The 27472-nt window shown below is 43.1% G+C and overlaps 1 protein-coding gene across 1 annotated transcript in view; it reads right to left on the minus strand.

Moving 5' to 3' along the window:
- Window positions 1–4960: 4960 nt before the first annotated feature.
- MUSK (muscle associated receptor tyrosine kinase) overlaps window positions 4961–27472 on the minus strand; it is a 57174-nt gene continuing 34662 nt past the window's right edge. Inside the window, exons 9-15 of the mRNA XM_026061555.1 lie at window positions 25799–26065; window positions 20938–21113; window positions 20008–20031; window positions 14300–14489; window positions 13748–13939; window positions 7922–8070; window positions 4961–5637 (exon numbers count right to left, since the gene is read on the minus strand). Coding sequence (XP_025917340.1) covers window positions 4961–5637; window positions 7922–8070; window positions 13748–13939; window positions 14300–14489; window positions 20008–20031; window positions 20938–21113; window positions 25799–26065 — 1675 coding nt within the window. The remainder of the gene's footprint in view (window positions 5638–7921; window positions 8071–13747; window positions 13940–14299; window positions 14490–20007; window positions 20032–20937; window positions 21114–25798; window positions 26066–27472) is intronic.

Raw genomic sequence — 27472 nt, forward strand, 5'->3', positions numbered from 1 at the left:
CATTGCTCTGTCAAGGGAAAGTGGTCAAGAGAATGACACCAGTGTTGCTTTCGTAACACCATGCTTTCTATTCTCTAAAWGTCATTTGGTACAGGACAAGGACTATGAGCATAGAAAACAGGCTAGTTTTGCCACATACCTTGATCTGAAAAGTCTGTGTGAATTTTTAACTGCAGTTGCATACAATATAACCATTCTGATAGTAAAGCTGTAATAAAGCTTTGCTACTAACACATAATATGACCATTTTCAGTAGTAAATGCAGTGTTGGAGAAGGAAGGAAACAGAGAGCCAAGAATCAGTTTCATCCTTTCCTGATATCTCTTTATTTTATAAAATATTACACACATGAGTTACACAGGTTGGGATAATGTAAAATGTACATCTCTGCTTGGGATGCCGTTCAGAACCATCATTCATGAAATATGTATCAAAATAATCACAGAATAATAGGTATATATAGCCTTGGAGTTCAGACTATTGGGTTTAGTCCCCAATGGGTCTGAAAGGTAATTCTTTTAAACCAAATCTGCATCATGTTGCAGGCAGTATCCAATACAGATAGGAATTTATAGTTTAAAATGCACTTTAAATGCAGCCATTAAATATATCCATGAAAACATCAATGGATTTCTCTGCTGTTTGGTTGATGAGATTGTCATCATTTGTCATCTAGGTTAAAGCTTTATATATGCTACAAACGCTCTAGGCAGGACACTTGCAGAGGGAATGGTTACACCAAATGTGCTGTGAATCTGCTTCTTCTCTTTGGGATTCTCGCCCAGTGCCAGTGACTGCCAGGCTCCCTTTGCCTTCAATGGAAATGGGAACTGAATTTCCAAAAATGCTTATTTTTGCTTCATCCACTTTCTCTGTATGAGCATGTAAATGCAAACCAGAGACTGCAAAATAGTTTTACTTCCAAACAGATTTTTGAATAACAAACTTTGCTTTCCTCTTCCACCTTCTGACAGTCCCACTGTTTACTCCCATTCAAAACAACTTGAGTTATGTAATTGTTATACAGAACATCATATAAATCTCTTGACTAGCACATTGTATAACATATACATTTATGAAAACAGAACTCTCAAGCAAAAGTGGGGGGACTGTGAAAGAAGGCAAATTTTGAAAGCAATTTGACTTTCAGCTTTCAGCAAGCTGAAAAACATACAACTGGAGGCAACTCTCAGGGTAAAATCCAGACATATGTCAAAGCAAGAGAAGATCCACCTACCGTTTAATCCTCAAAGGAAAGCACCATTTAGGTGCTAAGCCCTTCTGCTGGATCATGACACAGGAGTGATTATTATCTTTGGAGGGCATGTTACAGAGAGCTGCTCTATGAGATGATCTTGAGATGATCCTTTCCCCATGTAGCACAGGAACCATTTTCCATCCCTGGCTACAGTCACTAACTACTGCACATCTCAATGCATGCTTACAATGCAAAGACCGGAATGCTGGGCAAGGAAAGCCAAATTTTCCACTCTTTAGTAACTACCGGCCCATGTCAACTGGCCAGGGCCTGAATTGCCATCACCAAGAGGAAGCTTTGGTGAGGAAAGTGCAATGAAAAGGGCAATTCTTCCAAGTTTGTGGGAATCCCTTGAGCACAGAGGAAGCAAGGGGAACTTTATAGCATGTACTGTTACAGGTGTTCAACATCAGAAGCTGCATCCAACATTTAAACAAGGAAGCTGTGATCAGGGTTCAAAGCCATCTAGCTGGGGAAAATGAAGATCAAGTGACTGCAGCCAGCACTGGGATCTTAGAAGGCAGAAATGTGAACTGTCCTTCAGGCTTTAAAGGGGTTGATTTGTTCAGATTAGCATATTACATAGGTTCTCCACAAATCTGTTCTCGGGACTGTCAGTGTAACTTTTCAGGTTAGGAGAAGGTGCTGGTTTCCTAGGAGTATTTATGCTGGACCCACACTGCTGTTTCACATTCAAGGCCTGAGCCTGTCCTTTCTAAAGAGAATGACAAAATCCTTGCTGCCCTGAGCACTTCAATTTACAAGACAGACCAGGAGCCGCTGTGGCAAGTGCAATAGAGATGCACAGGCTGAGAAAATCCCTGCTCCAAAGCTGTTCAGGTCTAACTTGGTAAAACAGGCAAAAAGTGGAAGGCAGGAAGCAGCAGCCTCTTTCTTTTAGCCATGGGAAAACTAAATTGCACAAAGGTGTTGTGACTTGTGTACAGTCACCCAAAAAGTGGGTGGCAGATGAAACAAAACTAACTAAAGCCAACTCTTACGATCTTAAGTGCACCCTTGTTTACAGTGATGAAGATGGAGCACCCCCTTGGCCAAACACCTGGGGTTCAGCTCAGCAGCAGAGCCCTCCTGTCCTTGGGCAGCCGCTGCAGGCACATCTGCCTGATCTGGGACATCGTTCCCAGCGACAACAGTGCATGTGAGGAGTCGAAGAACGTGCAAGGCACAACTTTTTAGGCATTGGCACATCTCAAAGGCTTTTGGATCAGTGTTGATTCATGTGCGGTGAGAAGGGACGGGGTAGCCTGTGACTCTCTGCAGGAAACCCCAACCCAGAGTCTACGTTGCTCATTCCTACTACTGTACTGCAAGGATGACAGTACATCTTTGACAGGTAGGTGACAAAATGTAACATGCTGAAGACTATGAGGTGCTCAGAAAGTGGTAACAGGAACTACGTAAGGAGCTGCAATAATTATTTTATTTGAATAGGGGGTGTTGGGCTTCTTGGGCTTTGTTTTTTTTAGCATTCAGACCTCAGTAAGATGTTCTGTAATGGAAGGACTTCTAAATGAGTAAGATAGCACTGGTCATTTTGTGTTCAGTGTGCACATATCCAAACATTTTTAGTATTTCAATGTTTTACAATGCAAGTAGAGCTTCCTCTTGTTCTTCCCACTATTTGGTTAATCACAAGCTCTTTGGTTTSAGTGAAATAGATGCCAGTGGTCTGAAAACACTAAACTGTGCTCTTGTGGCCACAACCAAAATGCTCAGAATGATGGTTATTTAAAAAAAAAAACCCATAAGGTTATGATATGTAGAAGAGATGATTAACTCACATTACAGAAAAACATAGCAGAGAGTGCATGTTTTTCAGTTTCATTCTTCATAACGCTTTTCAAATCTACCTTTCAAAAACCAAGTCTGTTCCTGATAGCCCTATAAATGGCCACTGTCTCTTGGATGAACACAACCAGTGCGTCAAAATGACAAAAGCCACACAGACCATGCACTCGCTAGAGCTCCTATCCTGTGAGGATAATGAACAACCCAGGCTCTAACTCTACTTCATATTAGTGATGAGGTTGTGTCTACTGTTCCTCTCTGCCCAAGGAAGCAAAAGGTAAAATCTGTCCTGCAAGGAACTAATTTTACTAAGGCAGTGAAGTATCCATTGTGATTTAGAGAACTTTTAGCAGAGAGCCAACAGCTGATGTTTGCAAGTGGGTTTTGGACCACCTGTAACCAAGGTAGTGTCATCCTTGCCCTATGTTTGTTCCAGTCTGCAACACTTATTGTGTTAGGTGTGGACTCCCATTTTTGTCCACGCTCCTCTAACTGGCATGTTAATTCTGAAGGCCACTGATAACACACATCAGCCTTAATTACTTTCATGATATAGCACAAGGAAAGGTAGTCAGTGAATGCTGCAACAGGACATGCAGGGCTTAGGAGCTGTTGTAAGAAAGTAGAAAATGGAATTGAGACAGAATCAGAACAGAGAAAGGAGAAAAATAAAGAACAGGACCTGCCATGTTCTCTAAAAAGAAAGCATGTTTTCTTACTAAGCGACATGGATGTGACAACCAGTTGCGTGTGACTGATGCTTCACACATTTGGGCAAGTTTTGAATATAGAAGCTGCATTTTGCGCAGCTCTTGGTGCAGGGAGAACTGTGCTGCAATCAGAGGGAATGAAATATGCCTGAGAGAATACACGGGTCCAGGGACCAGACCCTCATGCTGAATTTCTCCCTTAGCACCAAATGGCTTTGTGCAAGGAGGAGGCAGGGAAAATTTATCTTAAGTTATGCTTGAGATAAACTTTTGGGTGAAATCTTGGCAAAATTCAAATAAGTTATCTCTGAACTTCACTGTGGGCTTCCCTCTTTTGAAAATATAAGGCTTTACATTTCGTGGGACTTTGCTCATCTCTGTAACATGTTATACTGGCCGCTGTTGGTGGTCCTTTGGTGTCCTGTTTCTTTCTGTTAGTCATGTTCATGAGAGCCAAAGAGAAGGAGGAAGTCAAAAGGAAAAAGCAAGTGGCCTATAGCTTCAGAAACATCCTTTTTTTTATAAAAGGAAGTGAATATGCAAAAAGAAAACAGTAAAAAAAATCCAAAAAAGGCTTGTCTTCTGTGATTTATTTTTTTTTAAGATGATGGTTGAAAATGTATGAGGAAGGGTAAAAGCCAAATGCATAAATGCAAAAGTACATGGAGACAATTGCTAGGAAGGGAAGTGCAGACACCAAAATGTTGGTTTGTTTTGCTGGGAGAACTGTTTGCTCCCGGACATTCCAAATATAAGTACTGAGTTAGCAAGGCCAGGATCATCTCTAACCTGATGGAGACAAGGCATTGTGACGGGAAATTAGTCCTACGGTATGGAAGGTATAGTCCACCTTAGGGAGATACAATCTAAACTTTTTGCTCGCCAGAGGAACAACCTGTTTCTGCTCTCCCTAAAGCACTCTTCCCTTAATGTAGCCATGGCTCATAGATGCCCCTTCAAGCACAGACAGTTTCTTCCCTTTCCCTTTGGCAGATCAAGTATGTTGGGCCCGGCCCTGCAGCAGGAGCTCCTTGTGCAGAGCTGCACCTTGGGAATTCACTCTGCCACAGGTCGAATTGCGTCCGACCACGGGGGTCGATTCGCACTGCTCGCACTGACGGCTGCTCACGYGGCACCACCGAGGCAGGGGACACGGGAGAAAGGGCCCTCTGGAGCGCACCCCTCAGACCTGCGCGGCAGCCACTGCCCTCTCGTACATGCGCTCCAAGATGCGGTGGATGCTGGCAAAGCTCGGCCGGTCRGAGGGCAGCTTGCTCCAGCACAGGCACATCAGGTTGTAGAGCTCCAGGGGACAGTTGTCAGGGCAGGAGAGGACGTTGCCATCCCTCACRTAGTAGATGACCTCCTCATGAGCCATCCCATAGTAGGGCTGCATGCCATAGGAGAAGATCTCCCACAGCACCACCCCGTAGGCCCACACATCGGACTCCGTGGTGTAGCGGTTGTAGAAAATGGACTCGGGGGGCATCCAGCGAATGGGAATGGCATCGTTCTCGTTCGCCTTGTAATAGTCTGCCGAATACATGTTCCTCGAGAGACCAAAATCGGCAATTTTGACTACCATGTTCTCCCCCACCAAGCAGTTCCTGGTGGCCAAATCCCGATGCACAAACTTGCGCTCGGAGAGGTAGGCCATGCCGGCAGCCACCTGCTTGGCAATGCAGAGCTGGCTGGTGCAGCACAGGGCCAGGGGGTTGGAGAGACGGAGCCGCGTGTCCAGGCTGCCGTGCACCAGGCTGCAGAGGTTGCGCGGGGAGCGGTCACGCAGGTATTCGTTAAGATCCCCGTAGGCCATGTATTCAAACAGCAGGCACATCGGTTTCCCAACAGCACACACACCTGAAAGGAAACAGATGCACCACACAGGACTTTTGGGGAGCAAAGAAGGTTCCAAAAAAAAAAAAAAAGCCTTACACTAAGGGGAGATTTTCAAGGAATGCATGGGGGGGCAGAAGGAAAGGTGAAGCATGCAAACACCTTTAACCTCTATCAGGTCCCTTTGTGCCTTTGAAACTCCCTCAGCCAGTGACCCAAAGCTGAGCTCTGTAAGAGATGTTAATCAAGTCAATGTAGCTGCCTGGTTTGCCTGGACATCCAAAGAGGAGGATACATATTTGGAGCTGTATCTAATTAAGAGCCCAGTCCTGGTTAAATTGGCATTACCAGGAGTCTCACGTTTTCCCAGATGCAACTGGAAGGTCATGCTTTCAAGAAACAATCTCTTCAGTCCTGCCTACTGTATTTTTTAATAGCTTTGTTACTGTAATTAGTGTGTTCATACTGCTATGGGTATAGCAGCTATACATACATAGGTAGACTTCAGGGATAATCAGGAAAAACATTTTCAGGCACATGTTCAAGAGTTCAATGGTATACTTGAAAAACAAAGACACCCCTACCCCAAATTCCTCTGTGTTTTTGAAAACAGCACATGCAAAAATGTGCTTTGCAGAAATTACTTTTGTATAACAGATACTCAAAGAAAGAAAGAAAGAAAGAAAGAAAAAAACCCAGGCATCAGAAAGGAGAGATTTCCCCATGCGACAGGTGCAGAACACACACCCACTAGTGGGCACATGCTGGTTTATCTTTGTCCCTACACCAGCTTTACTGGGTGTCTGCATCAGTACAAGGCTCCACTCTCACCATGCAGTAGGACTACTGTGACTCAGTTGCAGCTGATGAGAGTGTATTAGTCTGTAGGAAACTGTTTGGCTTGCTTTTTTCTAAGTTTTCTAATGACTTACTCATGTGTTTCAGACCAGGACCACCAGTTAGATGCATGTAATAAACGTATCTTATATGAGAGCATTGGAACAGAAGAGCCTCTTTTCATTGCATTAATTTTTTGGGTGTGTGCAAAGATCACCAACTGAATACATAACTTTCCAAACCCAATTTTTAACCAGTTGTAGTAAGCACACAGTAATATTAAATCAGTTTTAGAGGCAGGCAAAAATACTGTGTTATTAACATGCCTGTTACTAACTTGCCTACTGCCAAAAGCCAGCATTTAAAGTGTATGTGTTTTCCTTTCTTAGGGCCATCATTTAGTAACTGGTGATCCAACTTGTTGTGAAATACAAAATTCTTTTTGATGATCTACCACTTGAATCTTTGAGAAAAAACAGGCAGCTGTTCCCAGTGTGATAACATCAGATCCTGACAAGCATGAGGAACGTATGCAAAAGCTTTATTGTCTAAGTTGTGTTCAACAACGTTGCTATTTCCCCACACCCCCACAATATGAAACTAGTTTATTGCTGTTCCTTTGCCCTTTCTTGATTTAAAATGTGTTGACAATAAACAGGATGTTTATTACAGTTTGGGGTATTTCCTGCTTTTCTTTTCAGTTGCTGAAAAACTTATATTAATCCAGCTTTCCCAAAACTGGGATTTATATATTTCCAAACTTTGTGGAGCTTCCTACTGAAATAAATAAAGACCTCAACTGCTTGTTCACAAGGATCAGATCTGCCTACAACAACTTACATCAGGATTGCTAGGTGAAGATGGCTAATGACATCTGCTTCAGTCAGAAACTGAAAATCTACTGAAACAAAACCTGGTAAGCAGCTTTCTTAACAGAAGAATGGCCTATTAGCAGAGCAATGGAGCCAAGACTTTCTAAAAAGCCCAATAAACTAGGGTTTCCTTTCGGCTGGGAAGGGAGGGGAAAGAAGATGCTGTTTTTGTGGCTGGGGTTTTATTTTTCGTTTGTGTTGTTACGATTTTTAATGCTGGTGAGTATTCAGACATCACAATAGTAAGTGGGACCCATAAAGCTAACAAGACTTGTTCCTTTTTTTAAAAAATATCTACAAAATAAATCACAGCTCCAACAAGCTTGTGTGTTTCCTGTAAGACATTTGTGCCAATGCTATTAAACTGGAAGCAGAGCTATGTGGCAGCATGGTCAGGGGTATATTCTGACACAAGAAAAAGAGGGTTTATTATAACGCCCCTTCCTGTTAAGGCARTAGCATCAAATCTACATTTTGAGACTTGGGCCAGTAGAGAATTTAACACAGCATGCAGTGGCACATAGAAAAGTTTGTCTCTTTTGCAAAAGGCATTTTTTCCTGTAAAAGAGATCTGCATTGCCTTTTGCATTAAGCCTTACCTAAAAGTTTGACAATATTCGGATTGTCAAATTCTGCCATGAGGGCTGCCTCCCTCTGAAAGTCAGCTTGCATGTCTGCAGATGCTTCTTCCTTTAGCATTTTCACTGCCACCATTGTGAAAGGCTCATAAGGCAGCAGTCCTGGAGCCCTAGAGGGATGGTGGAAAAAAAAGGAAAGGTATCAGTGAGAGATGCATGCAAAAAAAAGTTTTCTGTTTGTGTTAAATATCACAGGCTGACAGGAAAAAAAAGTTGGAAGTCCTCAGCACTAACTGAAGGAACATGAAAGACCAACCTTCCCTCTTAGACCTGTCTACATTGCACAGTACAGAGATATTTAGCTTAGTTCAGGGAGAACTAAATCCAGTATAGCTGTTTCTGATTACTACTCTTTTTGTTTAGAGGCTCTTTACCAAGACTGGCTACAAACAGGCTTAGATAAATAACTGCTAGCTTGAGTTGGAGGACATACCAGAAATCTGATGGAAGGCAGCATGGACAGCATTGAACCAAAGCAGTTATGTCATTCATTTGGGGGGTGTAATAATGGAGCCTTCTGAGAGTCAAAAATAAATGTATTTTGTATGAAAATGTTGAAGTAGAAGAGCCATCTTTCACTGGATCTTGTCCCACATCTGGCACAATGGTGGCACTGGTACATCTACTATGAGAGTATAAAAGTAACAATTATAGAAAATATGTTCCCCTGGTTTTGTAAGGAAAATGACTTATACAATTGTTCTTTGTGTGTCTATGTTTGTGTGTGTCTGCACTCTAATGATTTTCAAACTCATTGGATAATTTCAGCTGAGTTTAACAGGATGAGGCAGAAGTCTGGGAAACAGCTATGTTCCTGCAAGTTTTATGGAAACAGGTGGCTGGACAGAAGAGGCAAACCATATACTTGCCCTGTCTGAGGAACAACTTAATACGTGAATGCACCCTTGTTAGATGCTGGCAAATCTTTACTTAGTGCTTAGTTATCTCCTGACACAAATCCATAGGAAACGGAGCTTCCTGACTTAGAGCAATCACAGACTCATTTTGCTTTCTTATCCAAAGGTCACTCTGCCCTAAACACATTTAATTAGACAGACTTGCCAAAGATTTAGGGATAGCTGTTCCCAGAGCACATTAGCTTTCCACTCTGCAAACATGTGTCAAACCTCTGACAAGCATTTTTGTTGCCCAAACTCTTCCCAGGGGTCCTGCAGAAGTCATCCCCTTGTAGTTAAAACACTCTCCTTACAGGTAACCAGCCAAAACCCATAGAAAGTGGCACCTATTTAAGTTTCATGTTACTACACTGGCCTGACTGCCTTCCCATTGCTTAAATGCCAGGTTATTTTACTGTTCAGTAGCCCCAAGAGGAGGTTCCGATTTCCAAAGCAAACTTCCAGTTTCCCTGTCATCTACTCCAGACATATGGCAGTTGCAACAGATGCACTTGGATACTATAAATGTCAAATGTCAGAAGATGGCAGGATGCCCATCTGGAAAGGAATCTCGCCAGCAGCCAGATTGCTGCTGAGACGTTTGGGTGAGGAGGTCCAGCATGAGGGAGCAGAGCAACAGACTCCACATTTGTTTGCTACTGCCCCATTAAAGCAAAATGTCTTTTGTTTTTCCCCTCTGCTGGGAGTGAGCTTCCAGTCTAGCAAGAGGGGAGAAGTCTTCTCATGTACCAACTGCTGCTAAATCTCTGTGCTTGAGAAAGTCAGCAGCAATACTCTGAAGCACCCAGCAGAGTATTTAAAAATGAAAAGATGTGAAAGTTTATCTCTTCCATGCAGCCTCATTGTAGATTACAACTCATCACTAGCTAGCAGAGTTAGTGCTATGCCAAAACAAGGGACAGGCACAGCTTCATATTGCATGCTTTGGAGGGAGAAATTCACCCTAGGCCAAAGCTTGAAGTACATCCATCCATCTATCCATCACTGAAATCAAGTAGCATAAACCAACCTAAGTGGAATCTAAATGAGAATAAGCTGCACACAGTCTTTTGCTGAGCCTTAGGCAACAGTGAAAGATTTCACCCGCAAGAACTGATATCCTAACTTCAATCCAGTTATTAGCAGATGTGGGAAAATCACACTGAACTGGAACAGAGAGAGTCTTTGTTAGCAGTCTTGGCAGAGAGCTGTTGAAGTTGAGCCCTTTGGTGCCCAAAAGACAGTCTTTGCAGAATGTGCTAGAGATACATTTGCAGGGGAGTAATGCAAAGCTGCTACAGCTGAAATTAAACAGGAGAATTCATGCTCCAAGCCAGAACATGGACTATTTTGTAGACAATAGATAATTTTATTCTAGAACTAGGAAACATCAACAGAAATGACATTAGGTTTCCTCTCTAATGATTTCCTAAATGCTTAGGCAAAATACTTACACTGTTTTTGCATGGCAGTGGACAGGACAGAGGACCTGTCCTTGCCTTCTGCCCCATTGATGGATTTGTGCAACACTGACAGCATTTGGCTTTTAGGTACCTGCAGTTCAAAGAACTAACCAGTGGTGAAAGTAGAGATTTAAACACCCATTCTATCAACAAAAGAGTACCTGACTTCTAATTTCTGGTTAGACTTTCTTTCCAGAGCAGTAACTGCAAAAAATTGAGGAGCAGCATGAATCTGCATTTTAGATTTTGTTCTGTCTCCCATCTTCCTCAGCATCATAGCTGGGTAGCTTATGTTAGACTGTTAAATGATGCAGTTAACATCTATTGAGGCTGATAGAGACCTACGCTTACCCTCTCCCTTACAGAAAATTGTATATGCAGGAAAATACTCTGAATTGGCAGGGGATTTTCTGTGGGACTTTTTAAAATAAACATCCACACTGTTTTTCAGTTATATTTGAGACAGCAGGTCAAAGAAATACCCTTTGCACTTGAAAAGAAAATGAGGACATCTATGGTAGAGAAACCCCTGCCATCCTGACCTTTGACTGTCTTTCCATGCCCTAGTTGGGCCCTAGGGACATCCTTGCCTCTCACGTGGATGAAGAGCTGTGACTTTGCAGAAGGGTCCCAGCAGGCCTGCGGAGCTGAATTGCTGACAAAGACCTCACCTCCAGGGTTTTAGGCAGTCTTGGGCTTCAGGCTTGGGCTAGATCACACAGATTCAGCTCTGGGAGAAATCTGCTTGTTGACCTGCACAGGGCTTGAAAGCTACTCATTGTGCACTGATGGTGCATGAGGGTAAAGGCAGTTTCCCCCCTAGTAGAAGATCTTGAACTGGCGACCACAACCCAATTGGGACTGACTTGAGCCAGGTCCCTAATCTTGTTTCAAAGACATCTGTTAAGGTAACTGGTTACTTCCTCATCCTTTCCAGTGGGAATTAGTTCTTAGTGAAAATGGCAGCCTTTCAGAAGTAGCTAGTAAATAATAGCCAGTCACTTCCTGTCCTAACATGTTGCTTGACCCAGGAGTAAGTAAACACTGAATCAGGATTCAAAGCAAGCCAACTGGCAAAGCATTGCTGGCACTATGTGCAGAGCTATGTTTACAGGGATGAAACATTATACTAGGAGAAGTAAAAAAGGGTTGCTAAACTTAGTCTGAGATGTCCATTTAACACACGTAGATGAGTACATTTTATTCATCTGAGGTGAAAAGGCAACAATTTAAGTTGTGATAGCTTCAGTGACCTAGAGGGATGCACAGCTGGTGCTACTAGGTTTTAGCGTAGCAGTCTCTTCTGATGTGCCAGCCATGCACAGAAATGCCAGTGACTTAAATTTTCCCTGGAAATAGGAGGCTCCACAGGTACTTTCAATGGAGATATTAATAACAAAAAAGAAGCTCCTGAGAAGCAATGCTTCTGTAGCTCATTCCCTGAGCCACAGAGAACACATGATCCCAAGGTATAGTACTCTCCAGTGTGCAAAAGCTGGCTGATAAGATGTGTTGCTTTTTTTTTTTCTTTTTCTCCAGGTTTCCATTAATAATAGCAAAAAGGTTTCTTTAAAAGGAAAAGCAGAATTGGGGTAGTTTAAACCCACACGAAAGGTCTCTACACAACTTTAACACTTGCTTAACTCAAAGCTTTAATGACATCTGAATGGCCTTTGAGGGGTTCTGTTCAATATGGGTGAGAGTCATTAGAGTCATTTCCATACAGAGGCCAGTTCAGAAAGGTCTGTGCAGCACCTAAATTCTATTTAAATTCCTGATGTAGCATTTGGCACAAAGACTGTGTGTCCTGCTTGCATTTCTGCAGTGTGGTGAAGATACCCATTGTGACAGGCAGAAGCCAACATTCAGCAGAGTGTACCAAATGCCCTTTTTAGATCTTAGATAGTCAGATAACCTGGGATGAAGGCTGTTTTGCATCCCTGGAGTGGCTCACATACAGTGTCCAGAGCACAGCTGTGACACCATACCAGCATGCTTTGTTCTTGATTCAACTTCAAGTGCATTCAACTTAGCCATCCAAGTTAACAATCAATCATGGGCTAAGCATCTGTGATTTTCCCACTGTGTGCCCTTTAAACTTTGTTATTTTTAGCTCTCTCTATATTAAAGAAAAGTATGCCTGCATTTCTTCCATATCCCTTCATTAAAAAAAAAATCTGTCACATCTATTGAAATTGTTCCCCCCTCTAACAGATTTAACCTGTGTATAATTCACTTCCTAATAGATATGTCAACAGTATAACTATAAACATTGAAAGTATCTGCTCTGGTGACTGCTCCTTGCAAGAAAAGTCCCTTGACGTTGAAGTCAATGGGAGCTGTTCCACCAAGTAGGTCCTGGCCCATGTTAGGGCCATATAACTCATACCAGAGTCCATGTTAGGACTCTGATATTTCCCTGTATTTTCTTTGTTATCACACACTACTCCAGATATGGTGAAAAAATCAGCCATGCTACATTCTGGATACATCACATACTCATCAGCTACGAAAGGACAAAGAAAAGACAAACCAACCCAGCAAAAACTAAACGGTACAGCCTGTCCACCTTCTTTCACTAATTTTAGGATGGGATTTTTCATGAATGCCAGTGTTGGCCTAAGGCTATCCTGCTGAAATTACAGACTCTGTTGAGACTAACAAGAGTCCCTCCATCCACATCAGTCTAAGCAGGACTGAGCTCTTCTCTGGGTTTTCACCTTTGAAGAAGGGAATGATCTCAACTCCTATGAGATTCAACAGAACCGGGATCACATCTAAGTCCTTAAACTTAAAACAGGCAACAACGGCTGTGAATTCCAAAAATGCAGATTGAGTAAGTAACAAGGGCAGAAAAAGAGGTTGGCCTAAGCGGGCTGGGTTTTTAGGGGATTTTTTGGTTTGGTTGGATTTGGTTTTGCCACTGAATTAAATGGAAACTGTGTCAGGACCTAACTGCAGCATGATACATTGACCTCTGTGGTAATTATTGGCCAGTGTTGACTTTGTAATGTAGGACAGTACACACTGACAATTTGCAAATACTGGAAAATATAAGAATTTCCCAATAGGTGACATTTTACAGGCAATACTCTTGGCAAAAACAGGCATGACAAACTTAGCTGAGTATTTACTCCAGACTTTGGTATGTGAGTGAGACACTGTATCTACTAGACAGAAGAACAGGGCATCTGTGACAAAAGCTTAGCAATTATCAATGGAAAGCAGTGAACAACAGAAACAATTAAGTCTGAGTTTTACCAAATGGTCCTTCTACCATATGTGTCTGATTTTTGTTTGAATAGTTTGTTTCTCTGCGTAGTTCAAGTAAAAGAACAGAAGATTTCTGGTTTTCAGAAAACAGCTGGTCAACTGCTGTTTTTCCCCAGTACCTCTAGGTAGGGAGGACTCCCACACAGGCCCCTTACCTTGCTTGGAAGACTCTGCCAAATGCTCCTTCACCAATATCTCTCACGTATTCAATATTGTTCCGTGGATACTCCAGGCTGAGTAATTTTGGATTGAGCAGAAGGGGCATCCGCTGGTACATAGGGTTGGGGTGCAGTCTGTCCAACAGGAGTTCAGAGGGCAGAGTGGTGAGTGTTGGCGTTTCTGACTCCCTGAAATGATGGAGCAGTTGCTAGGTCAGTGTGCACACACTCCCCTGCCAGGAGATAGCTTTTTGCATCTCCTCTGGGGTTGGTTTCTTCCAGAATGGAAAAAGGAGCTGCAGTGGGGCTGCTGACAAAGCCTTGGCCCAGGGTGTCACGCTATACCCCCAAAATAGCCACCAGGTCAACTTCTGCTCTGATACAGGAGCAACTTACAAGCGCTTGCTCTGGCATTGCAACAGACGAAGGGAGGGCTGCTCACCTAACCAAGAGCTAGTTGGACTATGCTCTCAGTCAGTAGTCTAGGTCTGCAGGCAAACTCCATTTCAAAACAGAATCTGTAGCCTTGAATTAAGTCCTGACCCTTACCTCTTTTTGTTTTTCCATTGCTTTCGCCTACGGCAGCAAATCAGGGTGACAATAGCAAGGATCACTATCAGGGCAAAGCTGGAGATGATCGAAATGATAACAGTCATGGAGTAGGTAGGGGAAAAGGGAGGAGGAAGGGGGAAATCTGGAGTCTCTCCGTTTGGTTTTCTTGTTCCTAATGATAATGATGCTGTAATGAAAACAAAATCAGGTTATTCTTCTTTTAGTCTACAGGGCTTTCCCTAAAGAGGTGCTTAGGGAATCAGTCTGTTGCCCTGAGATTACTGTAACTTTATAGATATAACAGTATGACCTCGCAAGAGGATCATAGTTGGGTGGCGGGGGGGAGGTGCGCAGGGAAAGGCGCTAGGTTTAAAGGAAGCAAAATCCCTGCTTGCCTGCCGAACATGAAAATCCAGGATCTGGTAATGACCAAGACACAATTCCCAAGACAAGGCTTTAATCCCCATGATTTGATAAGGAATCAGACAGTTTGTAAGAATTACAAGTGGGAGATCACACTTGATGGTCTCGAAAAATGTTCAGATATAACAACGTTTGCATGGGGAAGGATCAGAGATCCGCACCACACAGTATCATGCATCCCACAAGGAACGTGCAGGGAGGATTGTAAAAGCAAGGTAAGTCCACAGTGATAATATCCTGGAATACCACCCTGCCTCCAACAATTTGCACCTCAATGCCTTCATGGGTCCAAATATGGTAAATTACTGTAAAATAGTAAATTTGACTGAATACCTTTAGAAAAAAATCATTATTCAAGTCAGCCACCATTCAGCCACCTGCTGAGTATTTTTGACCCATCCTAGAAACTGCTAATTTGTGTATGCAATCACTGAAAATAGAAAGAAATTTTATTAAATTATTCTTTTTTAAGGTCTGCTAAACTGGTGCTGACTTGTGTTCCCTTAAGCCCACAACACCTCTATTCTCTGTCCAGGTGGAATTGTCTTATTTCCAAGTCTTGAGATCCTAAAAATGCATATTTTAATGAAATATGTTTTGAAACAATTGTTCTTTGAAAAAGAAATAATAGAAAGGCTTGGTTTCAACATCACAAAAAGAAAATGTTYCCATCTTTTTCAAAAATTTTTTTAGTTAGGATTTGTTTTTATTGAGAAAATCATCAAAAGGCAAAACAACTTTACAAAATATTTCAGGTGCCTTAAATCTTGCCTTTTCCTTAAAACACGTTTGGGGCCAATTCATTTCTCACAATGCAAAATGCACAGCAAATTTAAATTGATCCTTTGGCCTTAATGTAATCAGGGGCAAGTTATTCAATTTCTCCGTCTTCCTTTCCCCAACTGTAAAATGAGTATTACACCTCCCGGTTAAAGATGCTGGGTGGCTCTTTGAGAAGAAACAGTGTTGACCAAATCCAGCAGTCAGAATAAATTAGTATGGCCTTGAAGTTCATGGTGTGACACTGAGGACGCCAAGACCCTACGTGGTCCCAAAACAACAACTGTGGTACCTAYCACAAATTAGAGATTCTTACCATCTCCACAAGGAGACACGCTGCAGTATTCCCAGTTCACAGATGGGTCTTTTGTATAACACCAGGGACGTTCGTTTTCACCTCCGGGATTACGGCAGTAATTCTCTGCATCAGACAGCTCAGGGAAGACCTGAGGAGTCCTTCTGTGTAAGTGAGGAACCTTGTGGGAGGAAATAAATTGCATTGGTATCTGACCATAATTTTTCCTGCTGGTATTAAAAGAAAAAAAGGAACAAAGAAAGAAAGGAAGAAGCAAAACAGCTTTGTAGTAGCTTGCAAGAATCACTGAGAATGCATCTTGTGATGGGAAGGGGTAACTCTCAGTTCAAACTACTGAGACTGTGAAACACCAGTCAATGCAAGCATGAAGGCAGCCTGCTGTTAACCCAGTTCTGTCAATGGGACTGGACTGCCCAGCTCTGGTAAGCTCTTTAGAAAAGCAGATCTCGAGCACAGCACTCCATTTGGTGGGTCACACACTGTTGCGCACCTGGTCACTCCATTTCTGGCAGGGGATGCCGGAGGCTGTGACGTTGGCCATGCCCTGGTAGAACCGGCCATTGCCGCTGTAGCAAGTCCCTGGGGAGAAACAACATGCGGACAAGCCACCTGAGACCTCATCCTGCAGCAGGGACTCGCAAGTGTAAATGTCGTGTCATTACATGAGAACAAGTGACAATTAGCAGCAGATTTGACATGCAGAAAAGACAACAGCAGTCAAGAGACTATTTAGCCTTCTGTTCACACTTAAATGATTCTGAGCTCAATACCGAAGATTAAATCTGATAAAACTCCAAAGAGGGAAGTGGAGCTCTTGCAGACTAACCAAGCTGTGTGCTTGTGACAATCACTGTGTCTACCCAGTTCACTGTGCTTTCATGCACAAAATGCAGCACAGACCCACATTTAATGCAGCCAGTGCCAAAGCAAGCCAAAGACAGCAGGCATATTGCAACATTAGTTTCACAATTCACATCCTGCACATTTACAGGACAGTAGCAAGAAGCTACCTAAACTCCTGGGGTAGGTAGCAGGGGGCAGGAAATAATCAGGTCCTATTGTGATACTCCTCTATCAGCACTTGTCTTCTTAGCCTGAATATCTGGAGACACACTGTGGTTTTTGGCATGTATGGAAAACGCTACTACAAAATGAACTACAACTCTGAAGGGATAGTATAAGCATAAAATAATGTTATTTATAATGAAGGATGTTCACATAGTTCACATTCCATATCCAAATCTTACAAAGGCTGCAAAAAAGGCAAGCAGGAAGTCTTGAGAGGATTTTTATTGCAAGAATATGCTCCCAAGACAAAAATGTAGACATGATCTGCCCTTACAGGAGAGTTTAATGCATGCTGGCATAATTTATGCAGCAGGAGTGACAACAGAGGAGATACAGCCTCACACACTTAAACATGTGCTAGTAAATTTTATGGAAATTCTGTTGATCTTGGGCTAACATTCTGGTTGTTGTCATGCATTACAGTCCATATATTCAGTGTTGCATTATTAACCTTGTTAGATAAATTAGTAAGCCAGCAAGCACTGTCACATAACTTTTTTTTGCACTTTATATATATTCTTAAACTTGCAGCTCAGAAAATGGAAAACAGGATGGTATCTGTTCTGTTCTAAACTAAAGTTTTGAATTTTAAGCACATCTTTTTAAGCTTCAAAAAAGATTTGTCCAAGGCGTGATCCAAGTTTCAGACAAAAGCTGTGGGTACACTTTATTTTATCTGAGCAGATTGTACAGTTTCTTCTGTAGGAGGGACATGGTTGATTTATTTTTTGTAGGGCTGTAGTTGTAATGAGATGCTTGTTTAGAGTAGCTGAACATTCCTTTAAGGACCAGTGTAAAAGGCGATGCTAGAATAAATCAAAATGCAGTATGATGACTACCTGCTCTTTTCATCTTGAAGCATTCACTGCATTCATTATTGCAGTTATAGGTCTTCTACAGACCCATAGCTTTCTGCATTTCCATCAGGCCCAGTCACTGCCCATGAGTATGTAGAAACATCACCATGATGATGTCTGCACTGTGCAACTGAGCTCAAACACAGGATCAAGTAAGTCCTTGTAGTCCAACAAGCGGAAGCACGTCAGTTTAGGAACAACAGCAAACACCATGAGCATGCTTAGCCCCTCACAAATGCAAGGTGACATTAACTTGGGCTACTCTGACTGGCATTTAAGCTACTGTGTTGTACCTCACACACACAACGAGCTAACAGCACACATGTGGCCAGCGACCCTAGCTCCACAAAGCTTGTTAGGCTGCCTGAAAACACTTGTGTCTGAGCCAAGCATTTTAAATGTCTCCCATTCAAAGGCAAGGAGAGCAATACTTGAAACCTGTCTCTTCACTCAGCTGGTAGCCAACATGGAAAAATTTTAACCTTCCATTATGATCATGAACTCTGATTTGGTGCTTCTGCCACAAGACTGAAACAAGCATCAGTGTGACTTCTTTGAGGAGCAATGTGGAGGGCTTTAGGGGCAAAAGCAACACTAGGAAAGCATCCCTGTGTCCATAGAGGGCAGGGAAATAAAGGTGCTTTCATATTGACGCTTATTACAATGAGGAGAAAGGGAATAATAAAGATTCTTTAACTGGGCTTTAATGAATAACTTCAATGTGCAAGCTGGCAAACAACTCAGCTCTTGTGTCCCAGAGCTTTGTGCACCTAACAGTGGTTCTCAAGTAAAACAGAGAGGAGAAGAATCACTAAAATGTTATTATTATAATGTCCTTCTGGTTCATCACTGAGCAGTACCTATCTGTGAGATGCCAACCTGAGAGCATACTGCTAAAGCTGAGCAAAAAGTACACGGCACTTAGAAGCGAAAACCCAAGAGTTTATAACTGTTTCAGGAAAGTACCATTCACAGCATCCTTCCTTTGTGTTTTTTTCCCCAGAGAGAGGACTGACTACTGCTATTGGCTTTTAGCAGAGGGACAGTTGGGCTAGTGAGGCTGGAGCATCTGCAAGATGTTAAAACACTGGTCTCTGATGTGTACAGTGCAGGGTGCCTGGGGTTTGGGCAATGGGTTGAGTGTGGCAGCCAAGCCTTGAAGAATGGAGGCCTCCCATAAAAGAAACTTCTCAAAAATTCTCAGTTTTATCTTCTTCATGTTCTCTTTCTATATAGAGGGTACGTAATGCTGTAGAATCTCAAGAAATTCCCTGCTCAAAAACATAACAGAAGAGAGATACTGTTCTTCATTTTTTTGAAACGACAAATTCAATGGTCAAGCTTTAAAATGCAGTTTGAAGAGCTGAATGTGCACGCTTCAGCCAACGCAAAAGACAGGCCCTTGCAGTATGTCAGATCAAAATACCAATAAAAGGATAAAACTGCAAAAGCAAAATAAGCCAGTCTTTAAYGTGAAATGCCTTCAGTATAGGCAGTCCTTGTGCATTCAGCAAAACCACAAATTCGCAAGGGTAACTTCATGATCCTTTCAAGGTCTGAAACTGGCTTTGTTCTGTCCATGTGCTCTCTAGTTCAGATGGTTTTCATTTGGGCTGCCAGCAGGTGACGAGGCCCTGGCCAGGGATTTATCTATGTCAACAGGACATGGAAGACTATGGGATTTGACATCWGAAATTGCCAGACATGACCAGTAACAATGAGAGAGGCTGACAAAAGTTACAGACAGTGCTGTGAGGGACGGCTGGATCTCACAGGTGGTGAAGGGGGAGTCACGCGAGAAATGGCCAAACTTCAGAGATAACTAGAGTATACTGCTGGGGTCTTTGGGGGAATAAAGCCTTGTAAGGCCAGCTGCACCTAAGTAATAGCATATTATATGTTCAGTAAGAGCACATAAGACCTAAATGACCAAGGTAACAGTATCAGAGATATCAAATGGGTATAGCAACACTAGAACCAGTGGTTGGAAAGATGGGAGAACAGCCAAGGGGTACTAGGTAAAAATATCGTTCCTCCATAACTGCCTTCAACGCTTAGCAGGCCATGTTTTCCCCAAACACCAGGGAGCTGGAAATTTATTTCACCATGCCTTAGATGTGAAAGCTCAGGCATTCTCTGGTGAAAATCTGAATCCAGCCAGCCAGGCCCAGAACAAAACACAAAAATGCTATCAATATTAGCAATATTGCACCTTAAACAAAAATATCAGACCCAAACTCTAGATCTAACATCCTACTTACTGGTTATATTCTCCTTCTTAAAATCTGTAAAAAGAAAAAACAAGCTGTTAAGAGGTGTCATCCTGAAGGTGATAACTGAGCACTTGTTTAAGGAGCATGGAAGTGGGGAAAAGTTCCCTGCCAGCAGAGCCCCAGTGGCTTGTGTCTTTGTGATGGTACCCAGACAGCAATCTTGCCATTGCTAAAACTGATTTTGGCAACAAGGATGTTATGACCCCAGTTTCTCTCAAGTACAGAGCCAGGTTTAGAAGGGAATTTTGAGGGGTATTTTTTTCCACATCCTCATTGAATCAAATAGGCAAACAGCTGATGATGCTGTTGCAGGGTAATGCACAGATGCTGGCAGGATGGTGTTCACTTTGCGCACCTCTTCCAGCCATAACAACCGCTACTGAGGAATAGGTCAGCTTTTATTTTAGTTGTAAATTTCACCCTTCACAGTCATTGTCTTGCTTATTAGAAGGCAGTGCAGGTGCCACAGTTTAGTACGCAAACACACCCCAGCACAAGTGCAGGGCTGACTCACACCACTCGGATCCCAAATAAAATCTGTCAGGTCTCTTCTTCCCTTGACAGCCTCCATGAGCCAGATCTCCCCTGACAAGGACTCCCCAGGCAGCTCCTGCTCCCAAAGAAGGGATCCCCTCCAGGATCCCTGCAGCCTCCCACTGCACCAGGACTTTCCCCCGGTTGCAGTTGGAGGCAAGGGAAGCAGAGAGAGGTCCCCTGAGCTGGGGGAGCTCCCCCAGGCAGGGCAACGACGGGGACACAGTGGCCACAGAGCCGGCCGACACCAGAGCCACAGAGCTTCATCCCATCCGCCACTTGGGCCTGGTCTCCCAGCAGCATCCACGAGTGCGGTCCCCTCCTTCCTGCTTCCCTTGCTTGGAAAGCCGCTACGCAGAGGAGTGGCAGCGCGTGGCCCGTTACCAAAGAAAGGGATCCTGGTGCAGGCGCTGGGGTCCTGGTGCAGGCTGGGCAGCCTGTTGCATTCAGGAAGAGTGAGCAGCATCAGCCCCGGTTTGTAAATCCCCTTCTGTGAGTTTTCCTCCATTGAGAGCCATTCCTTAAAGCAGTAGAGATCCTTTACAGCAAGGCAATTCTCTCTACATTATTTTGCAAAAAACAGTGAAATACAGCGGTCAATGGCTTGATAACAATTGCTGCATTCAGCAGTGGTGTGCGGGGGTTATGCGGGCTGACAGAAATCCACAAATGGGGCTATGCTTGTCTAAGACAGCTGAGACTCTGTCTGGCTCGTAAACTGCAAAGGAAACTCTGCATAAAATGTAACAGCTTCCTTCAGGAAACCCTCAAAGCTACACTTTTAATGAAGCTGGGTTATGCTCAAAATGCCACACACATCATAGTCTGTGAGGAATATTCATTCCCATCTTTTCCTATGTATTTGTCAGCACCTTCTAGTAATACAACACATCTGGGTGTGAGCTGAGCATTTTTCTGTCCATTCTAAAAATTTCACCTGTCTTCCATAAATTGTACATAAAAGTACTGTGCAATAAAGACAGGAGGTGAGCTGCACTGCTTAATCTTTCTAAGCTAAATATTTGCCCATATTTTTAAACTCACACAAACACCCACCCAAGTTTCTTCTTTTCTCCACAGACATGTTTCTCTTTTTCATCTGTGACCTATCTGCAGCAAAACTTTCTACAGTGCCTGCTAAAATAAGAGACCATACTATCTCCTACCTAATGTAGTACCTCCCTAAAAATGTGAAACATTCATTGAAAAGAGGTTCTCTGCATGTTTAAATGTTTCTTAATAAGAAGCTGCTTTGTGAAGAGAGCAAAGGCAGAAATACCTGCTCTAGAAAAAAACTGAAACTGTTACAATATGGGAAAGTCTGAGTGTTTGTTATATTAGTTAATTTATYAGCTGTTTATGTATTTATTTATTTGTTTTCAAGAGCCTGGGTTGTAAAACCACTTTGAGGTGGCATGTAGGGACAACTTCTGCTGAACTCCTCTGAAGTCCTCAGCAGATGCCTGTCCTTCCCAACGTCCACGCCGGTTGGCCCAATTGGGAGTGGACACACTGATGCAGGAAGATACTATCACAACGAAGGTTTTAACCAAAAATACCACCTGGTGGGCTGATGTAATCTCTCTGCTTGTCTACCAACAGTTTGGCAAGGGCAGATGAAAATGAGCATTAGCGATAGCTGCCAACACTGCAAACATTGACGGCATCATGACCCCTGAAGGACTGAGGCTGTTAGGACTTTCAGCATGGTGAGAGGACAGGAGCTCTTTAGCAGCTGCAATAGATGTCTTCATGTCTGCATACCAAGCAGCCGAAGGCCCAGCTAACCTGCACTGGCTTTGGCCAGTGCTGCTTTCTTCCTTCCTCACTTCTGTAAGAGCCAATACGCAGCCAGATGCATCTCTTTTTTATTACTAAACAACATGTGGAATAAGAACGACCTTCTGAAGTAAAGAGGTGCTTAGCCAGGGAAATGGAAAAACCTTACATTTGAAGTGCTGGCTGATCCCTAGGAGATCTGGATTGTGTTAGCTGCCTTCACTCTAAAAGCCTGAGCATCCTTAAACAAGACACTTATTCAGTGTGCAAATGCAAAATGCAAATGACCATTCCTCTATAATCCTGTCCATTACAGAGGAAAGTGAGTTGATGTTCATCCATGAGCCTTCACTGTCATTAAGGCACTCCAGGAACGTCGTGACAGAGTCATAGGGAGGGACAGTCAGTCTCCTTGACATGAGATCATACCATTGTTATAACACTTAATCCTGCGCAGTGAGAGCTTGATGAGGTCATATGCAAAGGTTACTTCAGATTATTATTAGAAATTTTATGCAATGTAAATGACAGATTGACAAAGATCAGTAGTAAAGGAAGAGGACAGGTGGCCAGTAGCATTTTATGGATGAAAAAGGACTGTTTAAGAAAAGGTAGACACACACACATGGACAAAGTGAATGGTTTTCAAACTGTTCCCTGGAGCCCAATCACTCTATATCAGCAGTAGCTGAAAAAGAAATCCGTGTTTTGTTGGGGTTTTTTTGCTGTCACAGCAGCAGTAAAAGACAATTGACAATTATGAGATGAGACATTATGTTCCCTTAAAAACAGAAAAACTCTAATTTTAATCAATTTGCATCTCAATTTACATGAAGTGAGATTTTTCTCATGATGTTCCTTCTGTTTCACTTCATCTTGTTTTACCAGCTGTTTATTTTTATAAAAGCTTTACTCAGTCTGCTTGTCAGTTACTGTTCGAGCTAACTAGTTTCCAAAACAGAATGAACATGCAAAATGACATAGGGGGAGAGAAAAAAACAGTACAGAGAATAAGTGATAATAGGACAAATAACCTGAAGCAAATGGGAACACGTCAAGGGAAAAATGTCCCTCAAAAACAGGAGAATTTTAGAGCACCTGAGATAATTAAATTCCTACTCAAAGAAGTAGTTCAATGAGATCTGAAAACTGGTGTAGTCTAGCCAGTTTCTGTAGAAAGGTATAAAGTTGTCAGTAAGAGGCAGATAAGATAACTGGAAAATAACCAAGACTGTGTGAAATGCATTTAGGAGCCCTCATGGCTCTTCTGACTGCATATTAGATGTCTAGGTTAGCAAAAGAAGTACTGGGGTAGGATTTTGGAGAAACTGTTGTCCAGCTGATGTGCTGTGGGAACAGAAAATAGGAAGAACACTGTTCCAGGGCTCTGGTCATGAAGTAAGTTACATTCAAATCCACTTTGAAATCATTGGGAAAAATCATTAGAAAAAAAGATGTACATATCCACAGAGTGGATTTGAAGAAACATAGTATCAGATAGGTCCATTAAGATTTAGATACATTTGCAAATGTTAGGCCTGTTAGGTCAAGATCCTCAGCGAGTGCAGACAGGATGTTGATTTATACTACTCTGACTTCAGTCCACAACTTTATGTGCCCCACAAGTGCAGATCCTCTATCGACTCACCAGGAGTTTTGTTCCTGCAGGGCTGTCTACGAGCGAGGGGAGACGAAGTGAGTCTGTTATCCAGACTTTACTGAAATGTTTCATAGATCACCGTGCAAAATCCTTAGCTGACAAATGTGCCGTGAGTGTGTGGCTCAGATATAAATACTGTCACACATCATGAAAATAGGCAGAGAGATCATATACTAAAGGGCATAATAACAAAGAGCAGAACATCAAGGCAGCAGGGAGGTGTCTGCCAAAAACCAGCAAGGCTCAGGACTGGTCTGCAGAATAATCTGTGCATATTTACACATATGTTTCTTAGGATATATTCCATTACTGTGCAGACTGGGGAATACAGCACAAGCGCCAAATGGAGAACACAATGCCCTGTCACGCTTCTCGCTGGGATCTTCCTGTGTGCCTTTGTTTTAGGGATAGTAGAGGAGGAGCGATCAGGGAGGCCAGGATTACAAGACRATGTCCTGTTGATTGTCCTAAAAAGCTCCTCCGTAACTGGAAAAATAATTGCCAGTAGACTACAACTGGCCCAAGTCCAGCTGGCAGAGCAGTGTCTCTGCTCTTGCTGTGTCTGCAGACAAGACTTTTATTTTAGTTGAGACATCAGAATTGGGTCTGCTCTCCTGATAAACACTAATTTGAATAATCTGTTTTAAGATGCAGTTCAAGGAGGACAAGAACTAAGTACTGCACTTAGGCAGGAATGTCAGCTCCCCAAACATAAGATGAGGAATGACCAGACAACAATCCTTCTGAGGATAAAAATGAACATGAATCAGTTGTGTCACATTGCTGTGTTAGAAAAAAAAAGAAAGCTTCTCCCTGGGATGTCTACACAGGACYGTCCTCTGCAAGACATGCCAAGCAATTGTCATTCCTTTCTAGTTAGCACTAACAGATCCTCAGCTGGACTCAGGGCACAATTTGGCTATAGCTCTTCAGGAAAGATGCACAGCAGGGGCTCCAGAGGCCTAAAAAACAAGGCCTAGGAAGATAGCACGGAAAAAGACAGGGTTTTTTCTAGCTTGAGAAAATGAGGAAGACTTGATAAAAGAGAGAGGAAAGAAACTCTCCTCCATGCCCATGGTGGGAGGACAAGAAGCCAAGAAGGAAGGGCTGCTCAGTAGGTTGCATGGGGAGGGAGTGGTGGACTTGGACTCGTTACACAGACACCTGACAGCAATGGATTAGCTGTAGCAGAAGATGCTTTGGACTCTTCAGAGTCCCTGCCAGCCCTGTTTTAATGGACATTTCTCTGAATATGGGATGGCACACATGCCACACAGGAGGTTTGGCTTAGTAGGTACAATTACCCTGGCAGTGTCTCTAGTCCAGTCTTTTTGTTGTTGTTTTGTCGCAATCATGGTGGGAAATATTGAACAATTAGTATATTGCCTTGACCAGATTTTGCTGCATGTAGTCTGTCCATATTTATCCAAAATTCCCAATGACTTGTTGAAAGTAATAATGATTACATACTGATAGCCTTTGTTAACTATTTAAATCAACTGTGTTATTCAAAGGGATACTTCTTTTCAACACCTGCTGTTGAAAGCCCTACACTACACAGACCTCTGGGCCTGAAAGTCACCTTAAATTCTACCGCTGACCTCAGACAGAGCAAGATCAGGCCTTCTTTGTGCATATGACAGAGAAAGCAAAGACTGATGCAAAGGAAAAACCCATGCAAACATAAAGGGTCCATTTTCACTCAGTACTCCTGTGTATCTGGACAAACTCTCCCTCACCACTCCCCTGCTGCCTACACATCCCCGTGAAATGAAAATGAAAGATAAACATTTTTTTTTTCTTTACCTGCACACTGGTTTTGGAGCTGGTCCAGCTCCCGAGGGATTGCACTCCTGGAAGATGTAGTTACACAGCAGAGACTCAGCAGCTGGTTGGCAGAATGAACTCACCATTTTCAGTTCAGTCCAGGCAGTGTGAACAAGCAGCTCTTGGGTCTCCTCTGGGTCAGCATAGGAGGAGTTGAAGAAAACAAGAGCATTCTTCGCCAAGATAGCACTACACACCTCACCTCTGTACGTGCTGCAGTAGCCTGCATCACCCTTGTACAGTTTGCTGTTGAGGGCAAGAACACACACATACAGTAAGCTTACAATCATAAATACCTACGGGAGCAAACAACTAAATGCCTAGGCATTGTTTCTGAATAAAATGGCATCCATAAGGCTGAAGAGGCTACATGATTATAACCACTAAAAYGAGGTAATATCATCCAAAAATAGAACACTGCAAAGAACCCAAGTGTCAGCACAGGGCCCTCCAGGAGATCTCTGAGCGCTGAGTAACTGGCCTTAGTTTCTAGCATTAGAAGTGGGCAAAAAGGCTGAGTGACAACGCACAACCCTGACCTAGCATGCCCCCTCATCCAGTCCCCAGGCCCTGACGGGAAATCATTTCCGTGTTTTGTTCCTCTGCAGAAGAGATCAGAAGTGCTGCTGCACACCTGTAGGAATTCATGTAGTGTTCTGACAAGCAACAGTTTAATTTTGGAGGGGCTTGGTGAGCAGGTGCCAGGTGAGTTCCACTCAACACACTCCAGAAAATCCTTTGCAAGGTAAGATCAGCAAAACTCCTGCCAGGCCCTCCCAGGTTCCTGCACCCCTCATGGCTCTATGTCTCTCCCACACACCCTTCTCATTTGCTCAAAGCAAATGTTTCACTCCGCCTGTGGCTGTCAGAACAGAGAGGACTTTTCAGTGGGAGACATGGGAAGGCAGAAGCCACAAGGCAGTGGAATTTTCCATCCTGTGCTTACCCCTGCAAGGTCTTGCTCTCCCCTCTCTACAGTATCTCCCAGTTTGCAAACCCCTGTCTTCAAGCATGGGGCCAGAAGCTACACTGGAGCAATAAAAAGTTCAGCAGGGTCTGCTCCTTCTAGGCCATTTATTTGTTTTTCCCATGTCTTTGCATGTAGCAGGAGACGGCTGTCATTCCTCCCTCCTTCCCCAAAGCCATGAAAAGAGAGCAGAAGGGCAAGTGCATGCACAGGTCAGCTGCGCTCACAGCAGCTTGCACGGCGGCCCGATAGAGAGCTGGGCAGCAGCAAGGTCTGCGGGCGGAGGATGTGCCCTCAGCTCCAGCAGCTGTGGGAAATAATGCCGTAGGGGCAGGGCAAGAGAGCACCTGGGAAAGCTGCCTCTCCTATATGTGGGGAATGACCGAAACACAGAGGGAGGAGAGCTGGGTGCAGCTGTCCCCATTGCTCATTCAGTCAGTTTAACAGGGGTCATGGAGTTCAATTCACAACACGCCAACCATTTGGAATAGCCAGCAGAGCTATTTGTATCTTTGCCTTTTATTTCTTTCTTCTATCCAAATATCACCCATTGTCAATGTCCTGCGGGTTCTTGTTATTTTTCTTAAGAAAACTTGAGCTACACTGAAAAGGGATTATACAGGATGCCTGAACAAGCTTTTATCCAGCCCAGATTCCTGCTTTTATGACACTGCTCTCAGCAAACA

The sequence above is a fragment of the Apteryx rowi genome, unplaced genomic scaffold, assembly GCF_003343035.1.
Source record: "Apteryx rowi isolate R43461 unplaced genomic scaffold, aptRow1 scaffold_182, whole genome shotgun sequence".
Taxonomy (NCBI): domain Eukaryota; kingdom Metazoa; phylum Chordata; class Aves; order Apterygiformes; family Apterygidae; genus Apteryx; species Apteryx rowi.